The sequence below is a fragment of the Rhineura floridana genome, chromosome 5, assembly GCF_030035675.1.
Source record: "Rhineura floridana isolate rRhiFlo1 chromosome 5, rRhiFlo1.hap2, whole genome shotgun sequence".
Lineage (NCBI taxonomy): Eukaryota > Metazoa > Chordata > Lepidosauria > Squamata > Rhineuridae > Rhineura > Rhineura floridana.
The window spans coordinates 93266349-93292620 of record NC_084484.1 but is presented as its reverse complement, the minus strand read 5'-3'; the positions used below and the strand labels follow the sequence as shown (position 1 = coordinate 93292620).

The following is a 26272-nucleotide window of genomic DNA, read 5'->3' as shown; positions in this document are numbered from 1 at the left end:
CAATAATAAACAGAGCAATAAATCATCCAACAAGACAGGAACAAAGATAAACCAGACCTACAGGAAACTGTTGAAGGCAAAAGCATTATCAGCATCACCTGTGCCCTCCGCACATTCCTTAGCCGGCTCTATCATGACAGGAGAAAAACTCCTGGAATAGCTTATAGGAGGAGGGAGAGCCCACAGAACTGCTACTTAAGGGAGATCTGTGGTATCTCTTTCTTTTATGCCTCCTGGAATGGGGTCTTACTCCTCCTGCAATATTTAGAATGGGATTTGTGTCTGCACCTGGAACTATGGCCTTTGCGTGCGCCCAATCCTAGATTTGTCAAGGATGCCAGCTGCCATCAGGGAGCCCTGGATCTCTGAAGATGTACAGGAATGCATCCATGAAAAAAAACTTTGGAAAGTCACCCTCTGAGGGAGAAAAACAGCGTCTTTCTTTGCAAAGAGGCAGTGCTAGCCTTCTCACTGTGCACACTGAGAGGGAAACATTATTATTATTATGAGGTCATTATTATTTTGAGCAGATTTGCTTGAGAAGAATATTTTAGAACAGTTCATCCTCCTCCCTGCTGAATTCTGCAAGGGCAACACTGAGACGTAGAAGCAGGAGGAAAATGGCAAGCAGTGCCACCTCGACTGGTTGTAAGTAAGGAGGTAGGCAGGTGGGCACTGGCTGAGGAGAGGCCGAGCTTGGTGGGATGGTACCCTACTTGCCCTAATGGACCAGCTTCCACTGCTGACCAGTGACCTCTCTTGCATTGGAATAATGATCATTGAACACATTAATCCAAGTAAAGTAGATGCTGAAATATTCCATACTGTAAATCAGAATTTTACCAGAAGAAAATGCTTCAGTCTTCTCAGACCTGCTGAGTTCTGTAGTCATGGAAATTGTTCTTGCCTCCCAACTGGAAGCCGGGGACATGCTCTGCTGTTGAAACTGCAGTAATACAGCTGGGGATGGTCTCTTAGGACCTGGCTGGCAGAGGTCCAGGCTCAGGCAAGGGAAGGAAGTCTGTAGGAAAAACAGAAAGAACATTGAAGAAAAAAATAGGAAGGATCTGCAAACCCTCTTCCTGCTCATAAAAAAGGAGGGCTGGTCTGGGGCTCTCCCTGTTGAAGTCAGTTCTCAGGAAGGGATATTTCCCCAAGAAGAGACTGACATCTGGACACCAGAGAGTGAATATGATGTATGTCTCCGTTTGGACTGATAGGAGATGCACATATTCGTAGGTGGACATTTAACTTATTGCCATATTCTCTAAAAAGGTTTAAAAATGGTCCAAAATCAGAACTGGGAATTTTAGTTTCCTTTTAAAAGAACCAACTGCTTCAGCACATCTGTTCCAAAGGAGTGGCTCATGAGTCGAGTGAGCAGAAATGGACTGTCATTCTGGAAGAGCTATGTCCACTCTGTAGCAAGACTTAGTCCTGACTTTGTACTGCCTCCTGTGTGCCAAACAACTGAGGTGTTGGGATTTACACTTCCCCCTTTTGAGTGGAAGCATAAGCAGCTTACTGAGCCTTTGATCATAGGGAGTTTTTCTGTCACAATTTTGTTCTTTGCCTACTTGAGGAAGATTGGACTGCATGGGAGTCCCCCACTGGAATGGAGAAATGGACCTCTCCTAGAGTTTTCTGGAGCAATCCCCCACCCCAAAAGGATGAGTGAGGATCAGAGCTGCTTCTGCTGATCTGGAGGCGGGAGGACTCCAGACTTGCTGGCTAGAAAGAGATATTGATGTTTGTTTCAGGCAGCCCTTTTTAAGACTCAGCAGAGTCAGCACAATCCTAACTATGGTTAAGAATGTAAGAAGATCCTGCTGGATCAGGCCAGTGGCCCATCTAGTTTAGCATCCTGTTCTCACAGTGATCAACCAGATACCCACAGGCAGAGCTTGGAAGATTACTTTTAAAAAGTAATAAGTTACAGTTACAGTTACATGGCCCAAAAAAGTAGTAATTACCGTTACAATTACAATTGCTCTGAAATTAACTGATTACTTTACTTTTCCTCCAAAGTAATCATTACATTTCAGTTACTTTTTTAAAAAAACCTACAAGGTGCTGACCTTGGCTGCTGCACATCTAAGTAGCCTAAAACAACATTAAAAATAAACAAACATACAGAGGTAGTAGAATAATTATTTGTATTCATAAGATAGCCATGGTGGTCTCTCTGCTGGTAAGGGTGGTGGGGAGGGAGGCTGAGGCCACTACTCAGATCTTTGCACGTCAAACCAAGTGCAACCCCCCCACTCAGCCAGCCAGCATAATCTCTCTCACTTAACCACCTCCCAGACCCTGCCCTTCCACCAACTAAGGGACACTCACTCAAGGAAACATTTTTCCCCGAGATGCAAAAAAGTTAAAATACTGCAAATACAGCATAGTAGCCAGAGAGGGTGGCGGAGGCCACTTTGTGGGCCAAGTGCAAACACAGTATTCACACACACACACACACACACACACACACACACACACACACACACACACACACACACACACACACACACACACACACACACACACACACACACACACACACACACACACAGTCATATTTCACCTCCACAGTTCTTTATCTCCATTCTGCCGCTGCCTCCTTCTCCTCCTTTATCCATGTTCTTGACCTCCAGATCCTTTTCCCCTCCATTCCATTCTTCACCACCACTGTTTTTTTAAATAATTGTTTTCTCCACTCCACCCCGTCTCACTCTCCGCCTCCTCCCTCGTCACCTCCGACCCATCCACAGAGCATGAGGAAAGAGTGATGTTGCACAGAAGCCCAGTTTGAGGCACATGATTTTCATCCACAAATCAGAGGAGCAGAAGACTTCCCCTGCTCCCCTCCCCAAGTAACGCCCAAAAGTAATTCTGGAAACGTTACAATTACTCCACAAAAGTAGTAAAGTTACTCCTAGTTCTATTACAATCAAAATGTAAAGGAATTACCCACTCGTTACTCAAAAAAGTAATGAATTACAAGTAATTCATTACTTGTAACTAGTTACTTCCAAGCTCTGCCCACAGGAAGCCCACAAGCAGGGCCTGAGCACAACAGCTCTCTCCCTTTCTGCAGTTTCTAGCAACTGGAATTGGATTCAACGCTTATTTCCAGGTAACAGGGATTAGGATTGCAATTCTAGAGATCAGGGCTGAATGTTCATTTGAGCCCTTCACCCTTTGTTCTCATTGCGCTGTGTAGGGATGGATGAGAATCCTACTGAACTCTGATTTAGAACCAGATTTTTCAATGGTCCAACATATTCTCCCATCTTTGTGGAATGATCAGAGTTCAGCAGCTTTCCTCCCAATACTGGATTCCCCCCCATATGTTCTTTTATTATTTTTATTCAAAGCATAGCACTACAGGTTTCTCTCTCTCTGCCACCCTCTCTTAACAAGCAGCAACAATGTATATCCTGCTCTTCCTTCCAGTAGGAGCCCAGGGTGGCTCTTACATTCTTATGTTGATGCAGACCAGGGTGGGAAAGCTTTGGCCCTCTATATGTTGCTGAACTACAATCCCTATCTTCCCTATTAGCCATGCCATTTGGGGCTGATGAAGTTATAGTTTAGCAACCTCTGGAGGGCCACAGATTCCCCATTCTTGATGTAGACCCTTCTATGTGAGAAGCCTGGGGCAAGAGACCTCCCCCAAAGGTCCACCTCCAAGATTCTACCACTTATCAATCCAAGAAGATGAGAGCCTATTAGTGACAACCAAGAAGAGTTAGTGGGCTTCAGCATAGCCAAGAGAGAGTAGGTGTGTGCATGTCTATGTATAGATATGATTGTGATCAAGCCTGTCACTTGCAGGGAGAGGCAGTTTTTCTGGTCAGAATCCCTTAAATCCCTTGCCATTCCCAAGCTTACTAGAGCTCTTGGGTGGAAGAAAGCCTGCAACATAACGTGCCAGGAAATTGTCTTTGTGGTGACATTTGGCTTGAGGTTCCTCCATTTGTTTTAGTCCCTAAGAAAAACGGCATTGTGGCTGAAAAGGAGTTCAGGATGAAGGCAGAGAGAACACTCCTGAAGCCATCACACTATGGGGGAGGACAGACTTCTTTTGGTTGATCTTACTGAGCCTTACCTCAGCGCTTTGATTTATCCTTTTTCATTGCAGGTACTTCAGAATGTAGACGTTCAGTTCAAGATTCCCTTAGGGCTCTCTTTGATACACATATTTATCATAGTTACAATGGCCTTGGTGGCCCACCTGAGGCAAAAAGGAATCCCTGAACAGTCATTTTTGGATGGTATGTTCATCTGCTCCCTGTCAAAGGAGGTTCTGAAGGATTCTGTACACTGCCTGGCAAGCCATGGAATCCAAGTAAACTGGATGAAGAGCACAATGGCAGGCACCCAGTCCTTAATCCTTCTGGGAGTTCAACAGGAGACTAAGAAAAAGTGCCCCTTTGGGCAGGCAATGAAGATGGGTTTTAACTAATTTGTGCTTCACCTAAAAGAATGTTTTAATTGCTATTTATTAATTTTGTTTCTTGGAGTGTTTTGTATTTTTTGTTTTGGGAGCTACCCTGAGGACACTAGCTGCATAAAAGTGATGCAACATTTGTGAAATGAATAAATGAAATTACTGCACTAGGCAACAGTCCTGATATCATGAATGGAAGACAGCAATGTAAACAACTGATAACTCAGCTGCTCTAATATCTCATTTTGTGCATGATGAACCAACGGTGCTGGGTCTGTGGCTAAATTCTATACCACAGCTGCAGTGATAACTCTTGAAGCCTATACAACAGGTATGGGTAATCTTTGGCCTTCCAGATGTTGAACTACAACTCTCATCAGCCCTACTGGTCATGCTGGTTGGGTTGATGGGAGATGTAGCTCAGCAACATCTGGAGGGCTAACGATTTTCCACCTCTGCTATACAAGACATCAAGAACCCAGAAACAAATTGGTTGACACCATGTTTTGTGGAACTATCATGGTGTAGAGTGAACTGGGCCCCTGAACCAAGGAGATAGTTTAAATGAAGTGTGTGTGTGTAGTCGACCAGTGCGAAAACTGTTTGTGTTCTCAGCAAATTTCAAGAGTGAGTGCCAGGTTCTTTTCCACACTTTTATACAAAGATGAATAGGGCATTGATTTGCTCACCAAAATTTAGTCCTTGGTCTTAACTATGCATGTTACTATAGGGAAACAGTCCTGGTCACTTCAAATTTTGTTTCTAGAATCTGGTTAGCCTTTCAAGCAGACAGACGTCTGAGGCTGCATGTGGACAGGGTACTTCTGATCCCAGAAGCCGATCTACCATGCTCTGTGGAAGTTCAACTTTAAGCCTGAGTGGATCTACCTTGAACAATTTGGATATTCACAAGAAGTCTTATTCACTTTTGTGGCACCATGCCAAAGTTAATACTCTCCTCCTTTTACCCTAATTCCATAGACACTAAGGAGAAGAGTAGATGAATTCAATCTCCATGTGCTCTCTGTTTCTACAGTAAACCATCAAGACCTTTTGGGCAGTATTCTACTGACTTGTCCTATCAGGGCAAGGATTACTGCTAGAGCAATGGGATTTACCCCTCCTTGGCCTCCCCAAATCTGCTCCAACAGGCTGGGGGAACCCTTAGAACTTATTTAGGGGGTGTATGGCATTAGTCCTTGCATTTTAGAAAATTCTCCCTGGGTATGGAAGCTACCTAGGGCTAATTGGGTCAATGACAAGACTGCATCATAATGGCCGTGTGAGGCTAAAGAGCTCTTTTCACACCACAGAGCTAGCTCACCTCTGGGGGCTAGAAAACTGAGGTACAATGTCCCCTTAATCGTAATATGCAGGGCAACTACTTGGGCTCTAATTCACTTCTTTGTTGATAATATGAAACAAAGAAGATTCCATCATCTCATCACAGGCAATTTATACAAAGTATTAGAGCAGCACTGCTCTTGGGTATCTTGAAGCAAGATGCTCTCACTCTTCCACCAGAGAGTAAAAGGGGATTTGCTGTGAATTTTCAATCTGGTTAGTGAATAGATCCCATCCACATTTTAATACTTGGGGGTAATGTGATGTGATTGGATTGGCTGGGTTGATACCATGACCTTCTATTTTCTGAAATATTTTCTGTGTTCCAGGTTGGTTTGGCATTAAATATTTGTATCTGAAATGTTCATGTATGTAAACTCTGGTTTTCAACCAAATTCTGATCTTATGAGAAATTTTGCCCTTCCTTCTAACTAAACAGAAGCAACACTTCCCTGGACAATTTAAAAACTGTTAATGTAAAAAATTGAGATGCTTTGTTTCAGCAACATAAAGTATAATACCATGGACGTTACAACAGTGCACTTAATGCAGATCAGTAAACTAATCCACTGGGATGAATAAAGATCTTGGATTTAGATTTAATGTGTTTCCATGTAACAGTTAAGAAAGTATGGAAGCAAATTAATAAAATAAAATGGTATAATTAACTTTAAATGGCAAACAAATTAGTGTCCTAAAGGATTATGTTGTAAAATTTACAACTGAATTTGAATTACAAAATAAGCAGTAATAGAGCATGATTTGTACTTAAGACAATATAGCCTTACCCTTGCTCAAAAAAGCAACTGGAATGTACAAATCTTGTTTTGGCCGTCTTCTCAAATATCACTCTCGTCAAAACTCTATTTTCCTTGATCATACATTGCTAAATTTCAAGGTGCCTAAATTTAATCTTCAAAATGCTACTTTTTTTGAGCTGTCAGCTAGGCTATTTCTCATTTCTTACTAGTACTATTTGGCATCAGCTATTTATCTGTAATTGCAAGAAGTGCAATTTAACAATAAACCAGTCTGAAGGACATATATCTTGAGGATACATATCATATATATTTTTTAAAAATATTCATACTTTTGTAAGCAATACTTTACAGTAGACACCTCAAATCTACCATAGTTGTAAAACTTAAAACAAGAAAAATTTAGGCTCTAAATTTTTATACATATATTTATGTTCAGTTTTCTATATATATTATATATATACACACACGCACAAGAGTATATATAAAATATATATAACCAGATTAAAAAAAATCAACAAAAACGGGGCAATGTACATAAATTCTTTTTAAAACTCAAACAATACAAAAACTTTAAACATTAAACAATTTTAATAAAAGTTTCTGTACAATGCTAAGCAGTTTTATGTACATATAGAAAATGTAATAGGAGTAGTGTTTGAAATTACATAACTCCTTAAAATTTCAATGGCAGGTAATCTGGAAAAAATAACAGCATTCCATTCACAAATATTTTCAAGCAATAAATATGTATTTATAAATAGTGTAAATTTACATCAAGATTAGAAACAAAATCACAAATCTGAAGTTTATTCTTTAGTCTATGTGCAACCCATTTATCTTTGTGACTTGGCTGTTAATTTTTAAAATTTTATTTAGGAAACAAAAAGTAACCATCATGGTTTCAAAACAAGACAGAATAACATAAAAGCAGTAAAAAAGAAAAAAAGAAAGAAAAGTATCACCTAACCTTTCACATTAAAAACAAAAAGTGTAGCCCAAAGAAAGACTTAAAATTCTAACTACCTTACAAAGAAATGACCAGCTATGCTAGTACTTTCCAAGAGAAAACTCGGAAGGGGAGGAAAAATAGATGAAACCAATTCATCAGCCCAGAAACAGAGAAATACAAAAGAGGTGGTCTTCAAGTCAGTAGTCTGTATAATGTTGCCAGTTTTGTCAGATATATACAAAACGTGGATTTTTTAAAAAAATTCAGCTGAATGAACTTTCTATATTTTAAATTCTGGAGTAGGAGCTGTGCTCTCTCCTGTCCAGTTGGTTGACACTCCGCACTTGGAAGGTTGCATAGACACAGCTTTCAGCCAGCAGCCTTATGGAATCGCTACAAAAATCAGTGGTGCAGAACTGGGTCACTTCCTGAATATCAGAAAAGTTTTATGTAAATATCCTTTCAAAAATGTCAAGATGAAGATGATGGCAATGGAGGTGCCTGAAAAGAGAAAACACAATGCATTACATTTTTAAAAGTGATATTTACTGTGCATATCTTCAGAAAGCATTAGTGTCCAGTCCATAGTGGAAGTGCATGAGCTCATTTGTGACTCCAGGAACCACAGTGAAGGCTTTTTTAAAGGTGAAACTGACCAGATTTGCTTTACTATGGATAAACTTTCAAGCCTGTGACTTTCCTTTGCTATCAATAAACTGACAAATCTATACCTTTGCTTTAAGGTGAAACTGACTAGTCTGTGTCTGTTTGCTATCAATAAACTGAGAAGCCTGTGCCTTTGCTTTCTATGAAAGAGATCTCTTGCTTTCTCTCAGGGCTGGGGAGGGAAGGATTCAATACAATTCAAACGGGGAAGGAGAAGGGTGCTTAAAGCCCCTATTGAAGCTGCCCCCACCATCTATGAGCAAGTGTAGGAACCTGTGCCTATTATTTCCATGTTATTCCTTTCTGTGGTACCAAATTTTCTGTTAAAGAAGTAATGTGCAGGAATGCATCTATTTCGTTAACTGAGGTATTACTGTACTCCAGATGTTGCTACACTATGTATTTTCTCAACATTTTGCACAGAAAAATATTTAAAGCCCCCACTATTCAGGGGTTCTCAAACTTTTATTGATAAGCCTCAGCTTGCCCTTATTCTTCAGCTCCCTTGAAGACACACATTCCTCAAATTCCCATCATCACACATTAGCTCGGATCCTAACTCTCAGTGAATGGAACAGCATACATAGAATGGGGCTTTCCCCAGCGGTTCCTGGAGGGCATTCTGCAGCATGGGAGACGCCTCCCCCCGGCACGCAATAGGCAGGGCCCAATCTTCAGATTATCTCACCCAGGGGAAGGGGCCATCCCGCTCTCTCCCAGACCTGTCCTGGACGGTCAGGGTCTGGCTAGGCTCCTGAAGAGCCAGCCAGCTTCTAGTTTTTTTCGTTCACCCAAAAAATCTTATTTCTCTCTCCACTTTTTCTCCTCTATATTGTCTGTCTCTCACTGATACTTTATTTGTTTCTTCCACTCCCTCCCCACTCCTCCCTGGCTACCTAGCTCAGGACAGGGCAGGGCGATACTTAGAGGGCCATCTGGCCCACAGCAAGGGAGTGGAGCATCAGAAAGCGTTTCATGCCCGCTCGATTGAAGGAGAGGGGCGACCGCATGCAGCACGTACAGCCGCAGTTCCTTTCCTTGCCGCTTCAGCACCCATCTGATTGGCAGAGCAGAAAAGCGGTGGCAGCAGCAGCAGCGAGGTGCTGCCTCTGTTTGCCTGCTCGTAGAGCAAAAAGGTGCGAAAAGGCACTCTTTGCCTTCGGCAGCTATCAGGCCCTCCCCATCCCCACCTTAGGGTCAGTTGGGCTCTGAATTTCCTCCTGCCTGCAATTACAAATGGAGACATGACCACATTCTTGGAAGGGGAGCAGAGCGATCAAATGCAGCAGCAGATTTTGCCACACTCCCAGCGGTTGGGAGAGACACCTGAGTGCCACATGGAGGGGGTGAGTAGAGGCTGTTCAGCAGAGTCCCCTTCCCTCCCTCCCAGGACAGGAGGATTTCCCCAAATTCCTATCAAGGGTTAGGGTCATTGTTGCTAAGGAAGTCAGGAACTTGGGGGTACAGGTGGGGACAGAGCCCAATTTAAGATCTAAGTGCCATAAGAGGAAGCACGGGTCCACACTGGGACACAAGAAAAGAAGGCACGTCTTGTCTCCCCCAAGCAGCACCTCCCCCTCTCTCCCCGGGCTCCTCCTCCAGTTCGTCAAAGCAATCATGGGAAGACTACACTAAAGACACGCAGTCCTCTCACCACCCTAGAAGTAAGCAAGGGGATAAAAGGGTGGTGAGTAAACGGGCAGCTACAGCCTTTGGACTCCTGTCAGACTCTGACTGCTCTTCCTCTTCAGAAGGCAGAGAGGAGGGAGAGCTCTTGGAGGAAAAAGTGAAAGCACCTCCTCCTAAGGGGAGACTTTTTCAGGCAGAGTTTTTTCCTCCTCTGCTAGCAAAGGCTAGACTAGTTTTGGAACTTCCCAAGGAACAGCCCAAGGGAGAGGAGCAGGGCACCTCCACTGCATCAAAAGGCTCCAGGGCAGCCTTCCCAAAGGGCCAGTTGAAGATGGATATTCTGCCTTTCCCAGACTCATTCCAGGCTCCGTGGAATGCAGAATGGGCCAACCGAGCCAAACCCAAACCGGTGCATAAACTGGGAATAAACACTATTCCTTTGCGCCCTGATCATGGGACAGCTAAAAACCCCGGCAGTGGACTCAGAAGCGGTTGCTCTCTCTTCTTCGGCCGCTATTCCCACTGAAGAGTAAGGGGAACCGAAGGATGCCTGTGATAAAAGGGTGGAGGCTGCGCTGCATAGGGATTTGGAGGCACAAGGCGCAGCTTTCAGGGCTTCGGCTGCAGCATCAGTGTTTACGCAAGCGAACATGATGTGGGCAAATGAACTGGCAGTCAGGGATGACATCCCTAAGCAAGTGAAGGATGGGCTAAGGTATCTCTGACAGTAGCCTTCCAGGCAGATGCTACAAGGGACACAATGATGTTCAATGCCAGGGCAATGGCTTCTGGCATGGTGGCTAGGCGGAATCTATGGCTCAGACACTGGGAAGTGGATCCTGGCTCACAAAGCCGTTTGGCGAACTCTACCTTTGGGAGGGGGCAAACTATTTGGAGACCCTCTGGAGAAAGCTTTAGTGGAGACAAGGGACAAGCAGAAGGCTCTTCCCATGGCAAAAAAGGCCGAGCGCAAGATGAAACAACAGCAGTACTTTCAGAGCTCCAAACACTTTCAGCGTCAATATACCTCTGGGTATAAATCTCGATGGGGAAAGTCAGAGAGGACCCCCAACACTAACAGGTCCAGACAACAGTCTGCCTCTCCTTTCCCCTCCACCTCAAAGTTCCAGAAAGGGACAAAGAAGGGCAAGCTTCCTGATGCCAGGCCAGGAGCTCTGCATGAAGCCATAGGGGGTTATCTGCTACACTTTGCACAGGCATGGGCAATGAGCACATCAGACCACTGGGTTCTTTCCACAGTGTCATCTGGTTACTCCTTGGAATTTTCCAGTCTTCCAAGGGAAAAGTTCATTGCAACCCCAAAGTCCAGGAGACCAGGAAAACATCAGGCTTTTCTCAAGGCCATAGGTCACCTGCTGGACATATATGCAGTGGAACCAGTACCTGCTTGAGAGCAGGCTCGGGGCGTATAGTCAATGTCCTTCCTTGTTTTCAAGAAAAATGGGAGTATCCAGGCTATACTCAACCTCAGGTGGCTGAATCAGAGGATGTCTTACAAGAAGTTCAGAATGGAGACCTTGAAGTATAATCGGAGGCCATAGACCGAGGACTGGATGGCATCAACAGACTTTTCCGAGGTGTATCTCCACATCCCAATTTGCCGGCAACACAGGAAATATCTTCTGTTATGCCAATCAGCATTATCAGTACAAGGCACTACTCTTTGCTCTGACCTCAGCTCCAAGAGTGTTCACCAAGATACTAGTGGCTGTGGTGGCCCATCTGAGGATCTTGGGGGTGAGGCGTCACACCCACCTCCACAACATCTTGGTCAGGGCTTCCTCCAAGGTTCAGTGTGCCAGACAACGTTGGATTGTCTCACCGACCATAGTTTTGTGGTCAACTACAAGAAGAATATCTTAGAACCCACTCAGACCATCTAGGGCAGCGTTTCCCTAACTTTCAACATGCGCGTACCCCTTTTGAGACATTGATTTTACCGGCGTACCCAACTTTCACAAAAATAATTGGGAGAGGGGTAAGGTATTATAACACATTCGTAATTCCTATAATTTTATATGAAATGTTTGTAAAAAAAAAATACAAAGTAAGTAATAAACATTTTAATAATAAAAATAATATTTATATAACAAATATATATATTCAAAAATATAGAAATAATTCATATACTAATAATTAAAATAACTATTATTCAAACAAAAACAACCATTCTGGAAATAAAGACCCGGAGGGGACCCCCCAAAACCAGAAACTCCAGCCAAAAATCATGCAGCATGCAACGGGTTTACAGAGGTATCGCTTGCCTGGGCTGGAGGTTTGAATCTCCCGCTCTTTGCTGCAGAGCGGTTTTTCACCCATCCTGCCTGGGAAGTCACTCAGGCATGCAGCCCAAGAGCAGGCAGGGGATTCAAACCTCCCACCTAAAATTCACAGCTGATGAGCGGGCAGGCCAGGGAAGTGGCTGGCGAGATGGCCGCTGCAGGGCTGAAGATAGAGAAAAAAACCCACTTCCCCGCTTCCTGGTGTGAACACTTTTGTAGTTGAGCATATGCATAAATATCTTTGTGGCGCCATCTGTCTGTTTGTAGAAGCGTTTTTTGGTTGCCAAAGTCATTGCGAGGGAGTCTGAGTCTTATGAGAAAGTGGAGGGGTGCACGAAAAGACAAGGACTGCATTGAGAGCGAAAGAGACTACGCGTTGAATAACATCGGGATAAACCACTGTTATTATATTGATCTTCCCTCACATGATTGTGTGAGAAACTGGAGAAATCACAAGAACTGTATTTTCTCTTAAAAGAACACACACACACTTTTTTGCCGCTAAAACCCAATGAAAAAACCCAAAAAAACCCATTCGGCTGAAACTCTTTCGCGTACCACCAGGGGTACGTGTACCACACTTTGGGAAACACTGATCTAGGGGTTCAGATAAACTCACCCCTTTTCAACATGAAGCTTACTCAGGAGCGGGTAAACAAGATTCAGGACCTCACGGCAAAAGTGATTACTTCAGAGTCAGTAGACCCGATGGATCTAGCCAAGTTGCAGGGAATGCTAGTATCCTGCCAGGATTTGGTGAACTGCACCCGGTTTCATTCTCATCCCCTGATGCAGGTGCTATTGCCTTTCCAGCATCAGATAGCAGAGCCACACAGGTTGAGGATTCTGATCAGTCCAAGTCTGCATGTGGAGTTGGGATGGTGGTTGGCCCCTCAGAGGCTGCTGATGGAGGTTAGCCTAGAATCACCAGTGAGGAAGATTCTGACCATGGATGCCAGTCTCTATGGATGGGGGACACATAATAATAATAATAATAATAAACTTTTATTTATTAGTCGCCCATCTGTCCGACTTAACGGACACTCTGGGCCATGTGACACAGGCAGCATGGAAGGACAGTGAAAGATGACACCGTATCAACTGGTTGGACCTATGGGCCGTGCATCTGGGACTCCAGGAGTTCACATCACAGGTCTCAGGGGCTCACATTACCAAGGCATATGTCAATCATCAAAGAGGAACAAGATCAGCTGCTCTGGCAAAGGAGGCCCGGAGGTTGTTGAGTTGGCAGAAACTCATCTCCTGTTCCTGAGGGCAGAACACGTGGCGGGAGTCCAGAACGTAACTGCGGATTGGCTGAGCAGGACCTCCCTTTCAGATACAGAGTGGCATCTTCATCCTCAGGTCTTCCAACAAATCATCAAGATCTTTATAGTTCCACAGATGGATCTTTTTGCAATGTATCAGAATGTTCAGCTCCACAGGTTTTTCTTCCGTTTCCACCACTCAGAAGCCCAGGGACTGGATGCACTGGTGACGGACTGGCCAGCAGGTCTCCTCTATGCTTTTCCTTCCATCCCTCTCATTCTAGACGGTCAGATGCATCAAGCATCTGAAAGCTGAGGTGATTCTGCTAGCTGCATGCTGGATGAGGAGGGCATGGTTTCCAGAGTTACTGCACCTCTCAGTACAGGACCTGTGGCACATTCCATTCTGACCAGACCTCTTGAGCCAGGGCCCGGTCTTCCACCCTTGCCCAGAGATCTTCCGACTAACAGCGTGGAGGCTGAGTGGCAATGGTTAGTGGAATTGGGGTTTTCCGGCTCAGTTCTGAATACCCTACTGGCATCATGAAAGGCATCGACCCATAGAGCTTATGGCTCTACCTGGAAGTTATACGTAGACTGGTGCCGAGCCCAAGGGTGAGATCCAGATTCTAGACAGATTGCAGATGTCCTGGGCTTACTGCAGTCTGGGATGCATAAGGGGCTTAGTACAAATACTCTTAAGTGCCAGGCATCGGCTAATGGTAGCATTCTGAGCTGTAGGGGTGATCACCCTTTGTCACTGCATCCTTTATGTCAGAGGTTCCTTAAGGAATCCCCAAGTCATCCCCAAGTATTAAGGAATCCCCAAGTCATCCATCGGTTCCCCATATGAAACTTAAATTGGGAGCTATCAGCCCTTATGGGTCCACCTTTTGAACCCCTGGCCACATGCAAGATAAAGCTCTTGACTCTTAAAACAGCCTTTCTGGTGGCTATTACATCAGCTATTACATCAGCTCGAAAGGTTAGGGCCTCTGTCCTTGGACCCACAACTTTGCATATTTCATCAGGACAATGTGGTCCTGAGGCCAGACCCATCATTTATTCCTAAAATAAATTCAGTTTTTCACAGATCTCAGGAGGTGATCCTTCCCTCGTTTTGCCCCAATCCGTCCTCCTGTAAGGAACGGGCCTGGCACACTCTGGATGTGCATAGGGCGCTCACGTTTTACCTGGAAAGGACCGCTAGCTTTAGAAAGTCAGAGGTGGTATTCATTTCCTTTGGTGGGGTAATGATGGGCAGGAAGATTTCTCCCTCATCCATCTCATGGTGGCTTAAGGAGGCGATTATCCAGGCCTATCAGGTTTTGGGCAAACCTCCACCACGAGGGCTCACGGCCCACTCCTTGCTGGGGGCATCTACCTTGGCGGGTGCTAAAGGGGGCTTCCCAGTCATAGAAATCTGTAGGGCGGCCATGTGGGCATCTTTGCCAAGCATTACAAAATTGACTCCTGGGCCTCGGCAGATGCCACATTTGGGAGGAGGGTTTTGCAAGGGGTGGTCCAGGCATGACCTTCCCTCAACCGGAATCCCACCCAGGAGGTTATTATTGCTCTGTTATATCCCAAGCGTGAGAGCCAGTGTGGCGTAGTGGTTAGAGTGTTGGACTAAGACCTGGGAGACCAGGGTTCGAATCCCCACACAGCCATGAAGCTCACTGGGTGACTTTGGACCAGTCACTGCCTCTCAGCCTCAGAGGAAGGCAATGGTAAACCACCTCTGAATACTGCTTACCATGAAAACCCTATTCATAGGGTCGCCATAAGTCGGAATAGACTTGAAGGCAGTCCATTTCCATTTCTATATCCCAAGCTGCAGAATACCCTCCAGGAACTGCTGGGGAATAAACGGAAATTCTTACCATGAATTTCTCTTCCCAGGGGTTCCTGGAGGGCATTCCCCCACCTCTTCATTCTGGTGCTGAGGGTTTGAGTCATGCTGGTTTCCAGTGGCTTCTGCCAGTGCTGTACATGAGGGGGAGGTTTTTTCTTCTGTCTGTTGCCCTGGAAGTTTCTACATTTTATCTTCCAGGTTTTTTTCCTTTCAGAACTCAGTTTCTTAGCATGCTAGTCTCCACAAGTTGCAGTGGGTTCTCATGCAGATGACATAACAGGCCAGTTGGGCCAGGAGTACAGCTCCATCGAGGGACCGCTTTGGGGGGTTGAGGGGTCGTCCATGCTCTGCCAGTGGGTCTGGGAGAGAGCAGGATGGCCCCTCCCTCTGAGTGAGATAATCTGAAGATTGAACCCTGCCTATCATGCGCCGGGGGGGGTGGCGCCTCCCAAGCTGCAGAATGCCCTCCAGGAACCCCTGGGAAGAGAAATTCATGGTAAGAATGTCCATTTATTCCCCTTTACTCCTTCCCGCTACAGTCCCTGTGCCCACTGAAAATCTGCTCTTGGGGGTTGGGGGACTTTTTGAAAAGTGTGGCATAAGGTAGAGTGGACTGTAAATAGAGAGGGCAATTGGTAGAAATCCCCCACCCTGACATGAACAGAGGAACAATTTAGGACCCAAGCCCATCCAACTAGAAACCACACAGGGGTCTTTGTTTTTAAACTCAGTCTAGCCATGGCTAGGAAGCTGCCTGTCTCTTACAACCTGTCTCCAATATTCATTTGTTTTCCCTTCACAAAACCAGACTTTCCAACTTAGGAACCCTGATTTAAGTGAGCAGAAGATTAAATCCTTGCTAAGTGCGCATCATAGTCTTAACAGACATATCTGTTGGTAACAGTCAAAGATATCAGAATCCAACTATTGGACTGTACCATATCTTGGAAAAAATCCATGAGAAGGGCAGCCATCATGAAATGTCTTCCATGTCCTGCATTAAGCAGAAGCAGCTAGTTTGTCTATTCATACAAGTACTGCCTTCAAAACATAAGGATAAACCAAGGCTCTGAGAGCTACTTGTGAGGCTTTTTATACAGAACCATTGAGGTGGCCCCATACCTGGAATCAGGAGGAAAACTGCTACCTGTGGCTGGAATAACTATGTTAGAGGTCAGGGTTACCAGTGGTGCGTCAACTAAAGGAACCTTTAGGTATCCCAGCATTTCCTGAGGCAAAAAATATTTATGGACCAATTGTGTGTGTGTGTGTCTAGGGTTGGGTTATCCTACTTTACTCCACTTTTCCCTGTCAAAGAAATAGCATCTCTCTGTCTCATGAGTGGAAGGCCTGAGAGGTTATCAAGCTGATCCCTACAGCGGCAGGTCTGTGAAAGCCTCAGGATTCCTTGGTGGCTGTACTAGTGGAAGAGTTCTCATGGCTTTAGTTAGTATCCTGGCATAGCGTTTGGTGGCAGACAACCTGCCTTTACTTAGATGGAGACACGAGGAACCCCTCTGTCGAGGAAAATTTAACTGGAGGAGGACCCTGTCTGTAGCCAGGAGGAGAAGCAATCCTAGTGAGCATATTTCCCTACAAACACAAGATGGTTAAGAACATCTCGAACATCTCTTCATCAGTCCTATGCTCACCTCCTCATCCTGTACTCTTGCAACCTCTTCCTGACATTTCTGCCTGTCCTGCTTCTCTATGAATCCCATTTGATGATTACCTGTGATATCACAGTGGAAGGAAGAGGTAGACAGAGGTGTCATGGACCCTATGGCTGTCATTGACTTAGGTCGTCTGATCTCTCCTCAGCTGTAACTGAAGGATTCCACTTACTTTTCATCAGACAACTTAATACAATTAACGTACTATACCTACTTCCAATACTTTTGCTTAGAAATAAATCAATGAAATAAATTAGCATGACCCAGGGTTCTCTGGAAGTTATAATCATATTGTATACTGTAACTGATTGCCTAAAGAACATTAGATTTTTCTGTTGATAAGTAGAAAAAATAGTTGCACAAGTTTAGCTCAACCAAAATGTTCAGATTATTACGTACTGACATATTTCTGCCACACAAATACAGCTTTACTTACTAATGTAAATTGGTCATAGATTTGCATCAGGTCCTCCATTTTGTACTGTTCTAGCACCACAAAGTTTTCCAGGTTCCCACTTATCTTTCGTGCACAATCTAGGCAATGTACAACATAGGTTTTCCGAGAATTACTCTCATTTGTGACATAAAGCAAATTGAAGACTTCCACCTGTGGACACAAAAAGGAAGCAAAACTATAGTAGCATATGGAATTGGGGGAGAAATATCATAGCAGCACTAAATTTACTTGCAAAGCTTAGTCTTAGATTTGGGATTATACAGTATAGATAAGTAAGCAGCTTATCAGGGAGGCAACTAGGATAGAATGGCAAAAGCAGTGCTGAGACTGGGCTGGGTGGAGAAGAAGGTGGGGAGAGCATCATACCTCTTCTGATCTCTGGTAGCCAGAGACCCTCCGAAACTGAGCTTCTGGGGTGCTCCTACCACACATATGGATTACACTATTTTATGTCTGAAGCAAGTTTTAAATTTTGAAACCCCATATAAACATCTGACCATAATATATTGTAGTAACATCTTGCTATCAAGGACCAGTACATCTTAGAAGACTAAATTCTGCTCATAAGCCATATTTTAAAACCTTAGATAATAAAACATATCCTATTTATACTGGAGGTGAAAAAAGCCTCACAAGTCATGCTAAAGATTTTTCTTTGTTCTTGAAAGCACACAGAGCAGTATCAGAGCATAAGTCAAGATATGAAATTTAAGCACTGCCTCTCCTCTTAAAGAGAGATGCCACAAAGCCAGTCACTTGAAATAATCCTATAATGTAAAAACAAACAAAACTAACACTACTATGGCTGCAGTAGTAGGACCAGATCAAATCAATCAATGGACTAGAGCAAGACAGTGGCCTAGTTCGCACATAATGCAAACTAGTTTGGGATCAGAAGTCCTCACAGAATCTTCCATTTTGCGGTCATGTGTTTACATGTGAAGTTTTTACATGAATTTTTAGTTTGTATTATGTTCCATCCCAGTTGACCCTTTTTTCTTATTGATTAGAACTTCTGTAGCCAGTATTCAGCATATTATGGAATTGTCCATTTTTAATAGATTAATGTATAAATGTATTATTATTTATAATGGATTTTAATGCTGTTTATATGTATGTTTTTACAGATTGCCCTTGATAAAGGGTCTTTGTCACCCAAAATGCATCGGGCAGCAATAAAATCACTTCTGTTCTCATTTTTGGCTGTCTGCTGGCTAGGCACTTTGAGGTTTTCCCTCTATGGTACTTTTGGGATACCTCCCTCCTTGCTTTCCCATCTTGTTGTTGGTTTGCAAATCTTGGTTTGTTTTAACTATGTCTAAATATTACATGCAAACCCAACTCCTCTACTTAACTGTGGCTTGTTTGGTTACCTCACCCCAGATGCTCACCAAACTATAAATGCACAAAGTAAAAATAGCTGGAAAACAAGCCAAACTTTGAAGAAACAATCCAGTTTGTTTGATCATCTGTAGGAAAACTTGTGGTTAACTTGTATTCGCCTGGTTCACAATCATGTAAGACAAACTATAGCTTAATGGAACTATGCAAATGTTTGGGCTCTACAAGAGGAGCTTGCAGCTGCTTTGTTCCTCCCTACTCCTTGTTGCTCCTGTGCCACAAAGAGCTAAGCCAAGTTTTGGCTTAGCACATAGCCCAAATCCAGGCTTGTGGTTAAGCTCTTTCCTCACTAACCACAAGCTATAGCCATGATTTAACAATGAACCCAGCTGAAAATGACATGTTTGCATAGTTCCCATAAGCCGTAATTTGGTAAACCAGGCCAGTTTGTTAAACAAGCCATGGTTTAACATCATATGCTAACAAGACCTGATAGTTGAACTCAATAATGACTTGACTAACTTGTCACACTGAGTTCAGTGGAACCCAATTCCCTCGCTGGATCGTCACCTTGCGACGTGAGTGGGCTTGCCGTGAGTGGGCTTGCGTGTTCCAATGAACCCTGTGAGCGATGCCGTAGGAAGTCATGTACTCCCAGCAGGGTCACCCATGGCGGTAAGGTCAAGGGAGAGGAACCAGACAAAGAACGATCCAAGAAAGTCCTCAACGGCAGAACAGGCAGAGGATAACAATGTGTATGTACGGCTGTGAAGGCGGATGAAGGCTGCAGCAGATAAAAGACTTCCAATCATCGTGGTATCCATGCCACTGGATCAAAGTCTTTTTCTGTCAAGATTGTGTGTTCATCGTCATGCATCAATCTCCCCACATAAAACTAATTCACGCACAGGTGTCTTCCAACCAAACCGAACCAAAAGTCCCATGGTGATCGGTGAATGGCAACGGGGGCAGGACTGTGAAATCTGGAAGCCCCTAGTCACGGACCAGCACATGGGCGATGGATACAGACTCAGGCATCCTGGCTGAGGGACCGAGGCAGTTGAGTACCTCGACAGCTGTATCCACGACTGAGCAGTCCTATTCAGGATCCACTCTGCTCACCCTGTATGGGGAGGGGGCTAGAAAAGGTGCCCTAAACATAGTCTGCCTCATCTCTCTCCCTGACTGGATCACCGTGTCCAGTGGGGTCACCACTTAGCAGTCGCAAAAGAAAATGAACTTTGGAACATAGAATATACAGACACTGTTGGACAATACAGATAGTGAATGTCCTGAATGCAGGACTGCCATCATTGTGAGGGAGTGGAGACGTTTTATCAGAGATACCTAAGGAGGATAAAATTATCCTCCTGGGCAATTTCAATGCAAGAGTTGGGCGTGATTTTGATTTATGGCCAGAAACCATTGGGAAAGAAGGAGATGCTAATAGCAACCTGAATGGCATTCTACTTCTGACTAAATGAGCAGAGCATAATCTTGTTATTACAAACACACTCTTTCATCAGAAACATAAATTTAAGACATCATGGAAGCACCCTAGGTCGAAGCACTGGCATCTCCTGGATTACGTAATTGTTCGTGCCACAGATTGTTGTGATGTACTCCTCACCAGGGCCATGATGAGTGCCGATGACTGCTGGACAGATCACCAATTAATTCGATCCACTATGGCCATTAATATTGTTCCTCAACGTAGGCTCCAAGGAAGAAAACCAAGGTGTAAAATGAACATCCACGCCCTTCAAGATCCTATTAAGTGAGCTTGCTTTCAAACAACTCTCAAGAAACATCTACCCACGGAACTCCCTGAAAACATTAAGGAACACTGGATTAAACTGAAGACATCCATTATTGCAGCATGTGAACAAACTATTGGATACCAACCTAAGAAACATCAGGACTGGTTTGATAAGAATGATAGTGAGACTGAACATATCATTGACAAGAAAAGGAAAGCCTTCCAGATATGGCAAAAAGACATTAACTGGTCTACTAAGAAAAAAATCTATGCCAGTGCAAAGGCTGAGGTCCAAAGAAGAACTAGAGAACTTAAGGACGCCTGGTGGATAAAGAAAGCTCAAGAAATCCAGCATTTTGCAGATGCTCATGATGTATGGGGGCTTTTTTAATGACATAAAGGCCATCTATGGACCAACAAATTACGGTACAAATCCCTTACATTCAATGGATGGTAGCAAACTTCTAAAGGATAAAGAGTCTATTGTACTGCGCTGGAAAAAGCATTACCACGACCTCCTTAATCGTAACTCTATCGTGGCTGATGAGGTCTTCTCAAAAATTCCACAACAACAAACTTGAGAGGAGCTTGCAGTATCCCCTAATTTGGATGAAGTCAGTAAAGCCATCAATCAAATGAAGAACAACAAAGCTAGTGGACCTGATGGGATTCCTGCTGAAGTCTTTAAAGAAAGAGGGCCTGAACTTATACAACAACTTCATAAGCTCACTGGAAAAATCTGCATGAGGGAGGAGATCCCAGAAGACTTTAGGGATGCCATAATTATCACTCTTTTCAAGAAGGGTGATAGAACAGATTGTGGGAACTACCAAGGCATCTCTCTTCTAGCTACTGTAGGTAAAATCATTGTAAGGATCCTCACAAATTGCCTCCTACTTATCTCAGAAGACATCCTCCCTGAATCCCAAAATGGTTTCCACCCTTCCAGGAGGACAGTAGCCATGATCTTCACTGCACGACAGCTTCAAGAAAAATGGAGGGAGCAAAACCAACCTCTGTATATGGCGCTTATTGATCTGACTAAGGCCTTTGATACTGTAAATCGAACTGCTCTCTGGACCATCCTTCTGAAAATTGGATGCCCTGATAAATTTGTGAATATTTTGCGACTCCTCCATGACAACATGACGGCAACAATTTTGGATAACAATGGGTCTCAAAGTGATCCATTCAAAGTGGGATCAGGCGTTGAACAGGGCTGTGTCATTGCTCCCACCGTATTTGCTATTTTCATCGCCATGATTCTACACCTTGTTGAGGGGAAACTTCCCACTGGTGTGGAAATCACATATCGAACAGATGGAAAGCTTTTTAATCTCAGTAGGCTAAAAGCAAAAAGGTAATTACAACCTCTGTCATAGAACTTCAATATGCCGATGATAATGTAGTCTCCACACATTCAGAGGAAGATCTTCAAACTTTCCTAAATGTCTTTGCAGAAGCATATGAAAAGCTTGGCCTCTCGCTTAACATCAAAAAAACCAAAGTGCTTCATCAGCAAGTGTGAACCAATCCCTCTGTAGCACCATCAATCTAGCTTAATGGTGTGACGCTGGAGAATGTCGATCACTTTTCTTATCTTGGCAGCCATCTCTCTGTAAAAGCTGACGTCGACGCTGAAATTCAACATCGTCTGAGCTCTGCGAGTGCCGCATTCTCCCGAATGAAGCATAGAGTGTTCGAGGATCAGGATATTCGCAGGGAAACCAAAATGCTTATTTACAAAGCCAATGTACTACCGACCTTACTATACGCCTGTGAAACATGGACCATTTATAAACGCCACTCCCAACTTCTTGAAAGATTCCACCAACGCTGCCTCCAGAAAATTCTGCAAATTACTTGGGAAGATAGGCAGACTAATGTTAGTGTATTGGAAGAAGCAAACACCACCAGTGTTGAAACAATGATCCTCCAACATCAACTTCGCTGGACCGGCCATGTTGTTCAAATACCTGATCACCGTCTTCCAAAGCAGCTACTTTACTCCCAACTTAAGGATGGAAAACGGAATATCGGTGGACAGCAAAAGAGGTTTAAAGATGTTCTCAAAGCTAATCTAAAAAAATGTAACATAAGCATCGAGAACTGGGAAGCCTTGGCCCATTAGCGTCCCAAATGGAGGTTGGCCATTATCAAAGGTACTATGGACTTTGAAGAAGCACGAGTACAGGGCGAAAGGGACAAATGAGCTAAGTGGAAGGCACGTCAAGCAAATCCTCATCGTGACCATCTTCCTCACTGTGGGAGTCTGTGTGGATCCAGAATTGGCCTCCACAGTCACTTACGGACCCACTGTTAAAGACCTTACCCTGGAAGACAATCTTACTTGGCCATGAGTGATCACCAATGGAATGATGAGTGGAACCCAAGTTCAGTTAATTTAGTCTGAATTAACTTTGCTTCAAGGGTAGAAAAAATCCAAGAAGGGCCAATTGCCCAGAAATCCAGAATGTGATGAATGGACACCTTCTGCTGCAAGTATACACCTTCTTACTATCTCTGTGAGAAGGATACCAGAGACATATCTGTGCCTCTCTTCCTCCTAACCAAGAACTTGCATAATCAGTTTAAAACTATTAGTGGTGAAACCTCTACTGTGAAGAGTGCTGCTAGCTGCTATCCATTCCCTGGCTTCCTATGCTGTGCAAAGGATCCACAAGATGCCGGCAGTTCTGGGATTGTACCACTAAAGGAGAAAAGTTTTTAAGTTTGTCTGATATCAGCTGCATGGCTTACATGACTACTTTTTATGCTGTTCACTGCTGAATGTTTTTGACTGACTCATACCAGCTAAGTATGCCCTTCAAAATTGAGAAAGATGGGGACTGATACTTTACTACCAAAGTGCAAACAGTGGAGAGAATCATGCTATCATGGACAACGATGGTCTCGGGGAAGGAGAGCATCCAGCTGAGGAAGAGGGAAACGATCCCTTAGAAGGGACCCATTCCTTGGGGGATGAGCAGCTATCCTCTCGTGCCGAGGATATATCTCCAGGGGGTGGAGGGATCCTTGTAGTGGGTGATTCGATCATTAGGAACATAGACAGTGGGGTGTGTGATGGGCGTGTAGACCGCAAGGTGTTTTGCCTGCCTGGTGCGAAGGTTGCGGATATCGCCCGTCGTTTAGATAGTTTGGTAGACAGTGCTGGGAAGGAGTCAGTGGTCATGGTGCACGTTGGCACCAACGACATGGGGAAATGCAGCCGTGAGGTCCTGGAAGCAAAATTTAGGTTGCTAGGTAGGATGCTGAAAGCCAGGACCTCCAAGGTGGCTTTCTCTGAAATGCTACCGGTTCCACGCGCAGGACCAGCCAGACAGGCCCAGCTTCGCAGTCTCAATGCGTGGATGAGACGATGGTGTCGGGTGGAAGGGTTCAGATTTGTTAGGCACTGGGGAACATTTTGGGACAAGCTGGGCCTGTACAAAAGGGACGGGCTCCACTTGAACCAGAATGGAACCAGACTGCTGGCACTTAAAATTAAAAAGGTAGCAGAACAGCTTTTAAACTGACTGAGGGGGGAAACCCGACAGGAGCTGAGAAAGGTCCGGTTCAGAATAAACCTCCCCCCTGGGATAAAAACCAAAGAAATGATGAAATTTTAAAAGGGGTAGGCCTAGAAGTAGGCATTGTGAGAGCAGGGGCACAGGATATAAATTCAGAAGAGCAAAATTACCACAGGCCTAACCACAAGTGCCTGTACGCTAATGCTAGGAGCCTCCGAACCAAGATGGGAGAACTGGAGTGCTTGGTCTTAGAGAAGAGCATTGATATAGTGAGCATAACTGAGACCTGGTGGAATGGAGAAAACCAGTGGGATACGGTTATCCCTGGATATCAACTATATCGGAAGGACAGGGAAGGACGTATTGGTGGCGGAGTCGCCCTATACGTGAAAGAAGGCATTGAATCCAGCAAGCTCGAAACCCCAAAAGAGGCAGACTCCTCCACAGAATCGTTGTGGGTGGTGATACCGTGCCCCAGGAGGGACTTAATACTGGGAACGATCTATCGTCCCCCTGATCAAAATGCTCAGGGAGACCTGGAGATGAGATATGAAATTGAGGAAGCATCCAAACTAGGAAATGTGGTAGTAATGGGTGACTTCAACTACCCGGACATAGACTGGCTGCATATGTGTTCCAGTCATGACAAAGAAGCAAAGTTTCTAGATATTCTAAATGACTATTCCCTAGATCAGTTGGTCATGGAACCGACCAGAGGGACGGCAACCCTGGACTTAATCCTCAGTGGGGACCGGGACCTGGTGCGAGATGTAAGTGTTGTTGAACCGATTGGGAGCAGTGACCACAGTGCTATTAAATTAAACATACATGTAACTGGCCAATTGCCAAGAAAATCCAACACGGTCACATTTGATTTCAAAAGAGGAAACTTCACAAAAATGAGGGGATTGGTAAAAAGAAAGCTGAAAAACAAAGTCCAGAGGGTCACATCACTCAAAAATGCTTGGAAGTTGTTTAAAAACACTATATTAGAAGCTCAACTGGAGTGCATACCGCAGATCAGAAAAGGTACCGCCAGGGCCAAGAAGATGCCAGCATGGTTAACGAGCAAAGTCAAGGAAGCTCTTAGAGGCAAAAAGTCTTCCTTCAGAAAATGGAAGTCTTGTCCGAATGAAGAAAATAAAAAAGAACACAAACTCTGGCAAAAGAAATGCAAGAAGACAATAAGGGATGCTAAAAAAGAATTTGAGGAGCACATTGCTAAGAACATAAAAACCAACAACAAAAAATTCTATAAATACATTCAAAGCAGGAGACCATCTAGGGAGACAATTGGACCCTTGGATGATAAGGGAGTCAAAGGTGTACTAAAGAACGATAAGGAGATTGCAGAGAAGCTAAATGAATTCTTTGCATCTGTCTTCACAGTGGAAGATATAGGGCAGATCCCTGAACCTGAACTAACATTTGCAGGAAGGGATTCTGAGGAACTGAGACAAATAGTGGTAACGAGAGAGGAAGTTCTAAGCTTAATGGACAATATAAAAACTGACAAATCACCGGGCCCGGATGGCATCCACCCGAGAGTTCTCAAAGAACTCAAAGGTGAAATTGCTGATCTGCTAACTAAAATATGTAACTTGTCCCTCGGGTCCTCCTCCGTGCCTGAGGACTGGAAAGTGGCAAATGTAACGCCAATCTTCAAAAAGGGATCCAGAGGGGATCCCGGAAATTACAGGCCAGTTAGCTTAACTTCTGTCCCTGGAAAACTGGTAGAAAGTATGATTAAAGCTAGATTAACTAAGCACATAGAAGAACAAGCCTTGCTGAAGCAGAGCCAGCATGGCTTCTGCAAGGGAAAGTCCTGTCTCAGTAACCTATTAAAATTCTTTGAGAGTGTCAACAAGCATATAGATAGAGGTGATCCAGTGGACATAGTGTACTTAGACTTTCAAAAAGCGTTTGACAAGGTACCTCACCAAAGGCTTCTGAGGAAGCTTAGCAGTCATGGAATAAGAGGAGAGGTCCTCTTGTGGATAAGGAATTGGTTAAGAAGCAGAAAGCAGAGAGTAGGAATAAATGGACAGTTCTCCCAATGGAGGGCTGTAGAAAGTGGAGTCCCTCAAGGATCGGTATTGGGACCTGTACTTTTCAACTTGTTCATTAATGACCTAGAATTAGGAGTGAGCAGTGAAGTGGCCAAGTTTGCTGACGACACTAAATTGTTCAGGGTTGTTAAAACAAAAAGGGATTGCGAAGAGCTCCAAAAAGACCTCTCCAAACTGAGTGAATGGGCGGAAAAATGGCAAATGCAATTCAATATAAACAAGTG

General features: G+C 44.1%; 1 protein-coding gene across 8 annotated transcripts in view; it reads right to left on the bottom strand.

Annotated features, from left to right (window-relative positions):
• Positions 1–7178: 7178 nt before the first annotated feature.
• KDM6A (lysine demethylase 6A) overlaps positions 7179–26272 on the bottom strand; it is a 242894-nt gene continuing 223800 nt past the window's right edge. For 5 of the 8 annotated variants that reach the window (XM_061627503.1, XM_061627504.1, XM_061627505.1 and 2 more), the window contains 2 exons: positions 17329–17499; positions 7181–7999 (listed from right to left, as the gene is read on the bottom strand). In XM_061627503.1, the coding sequence (XP_061483487.1) occupies positions 7970–7999; positions 17329–17499 (201 nt within the window). In that variant the 3' untranslated portion in view covers positions 7181–7969. Of the gene's footprint in view, positions 8000–16871; positions 16952–17328; positions 17500–26272 lie in introns of all 8 variants that reach the window. The other 3 variants (XR_009762780.1, XM_061627506.1, XM_061627501.1) reach the window with 3 other exon arrangements.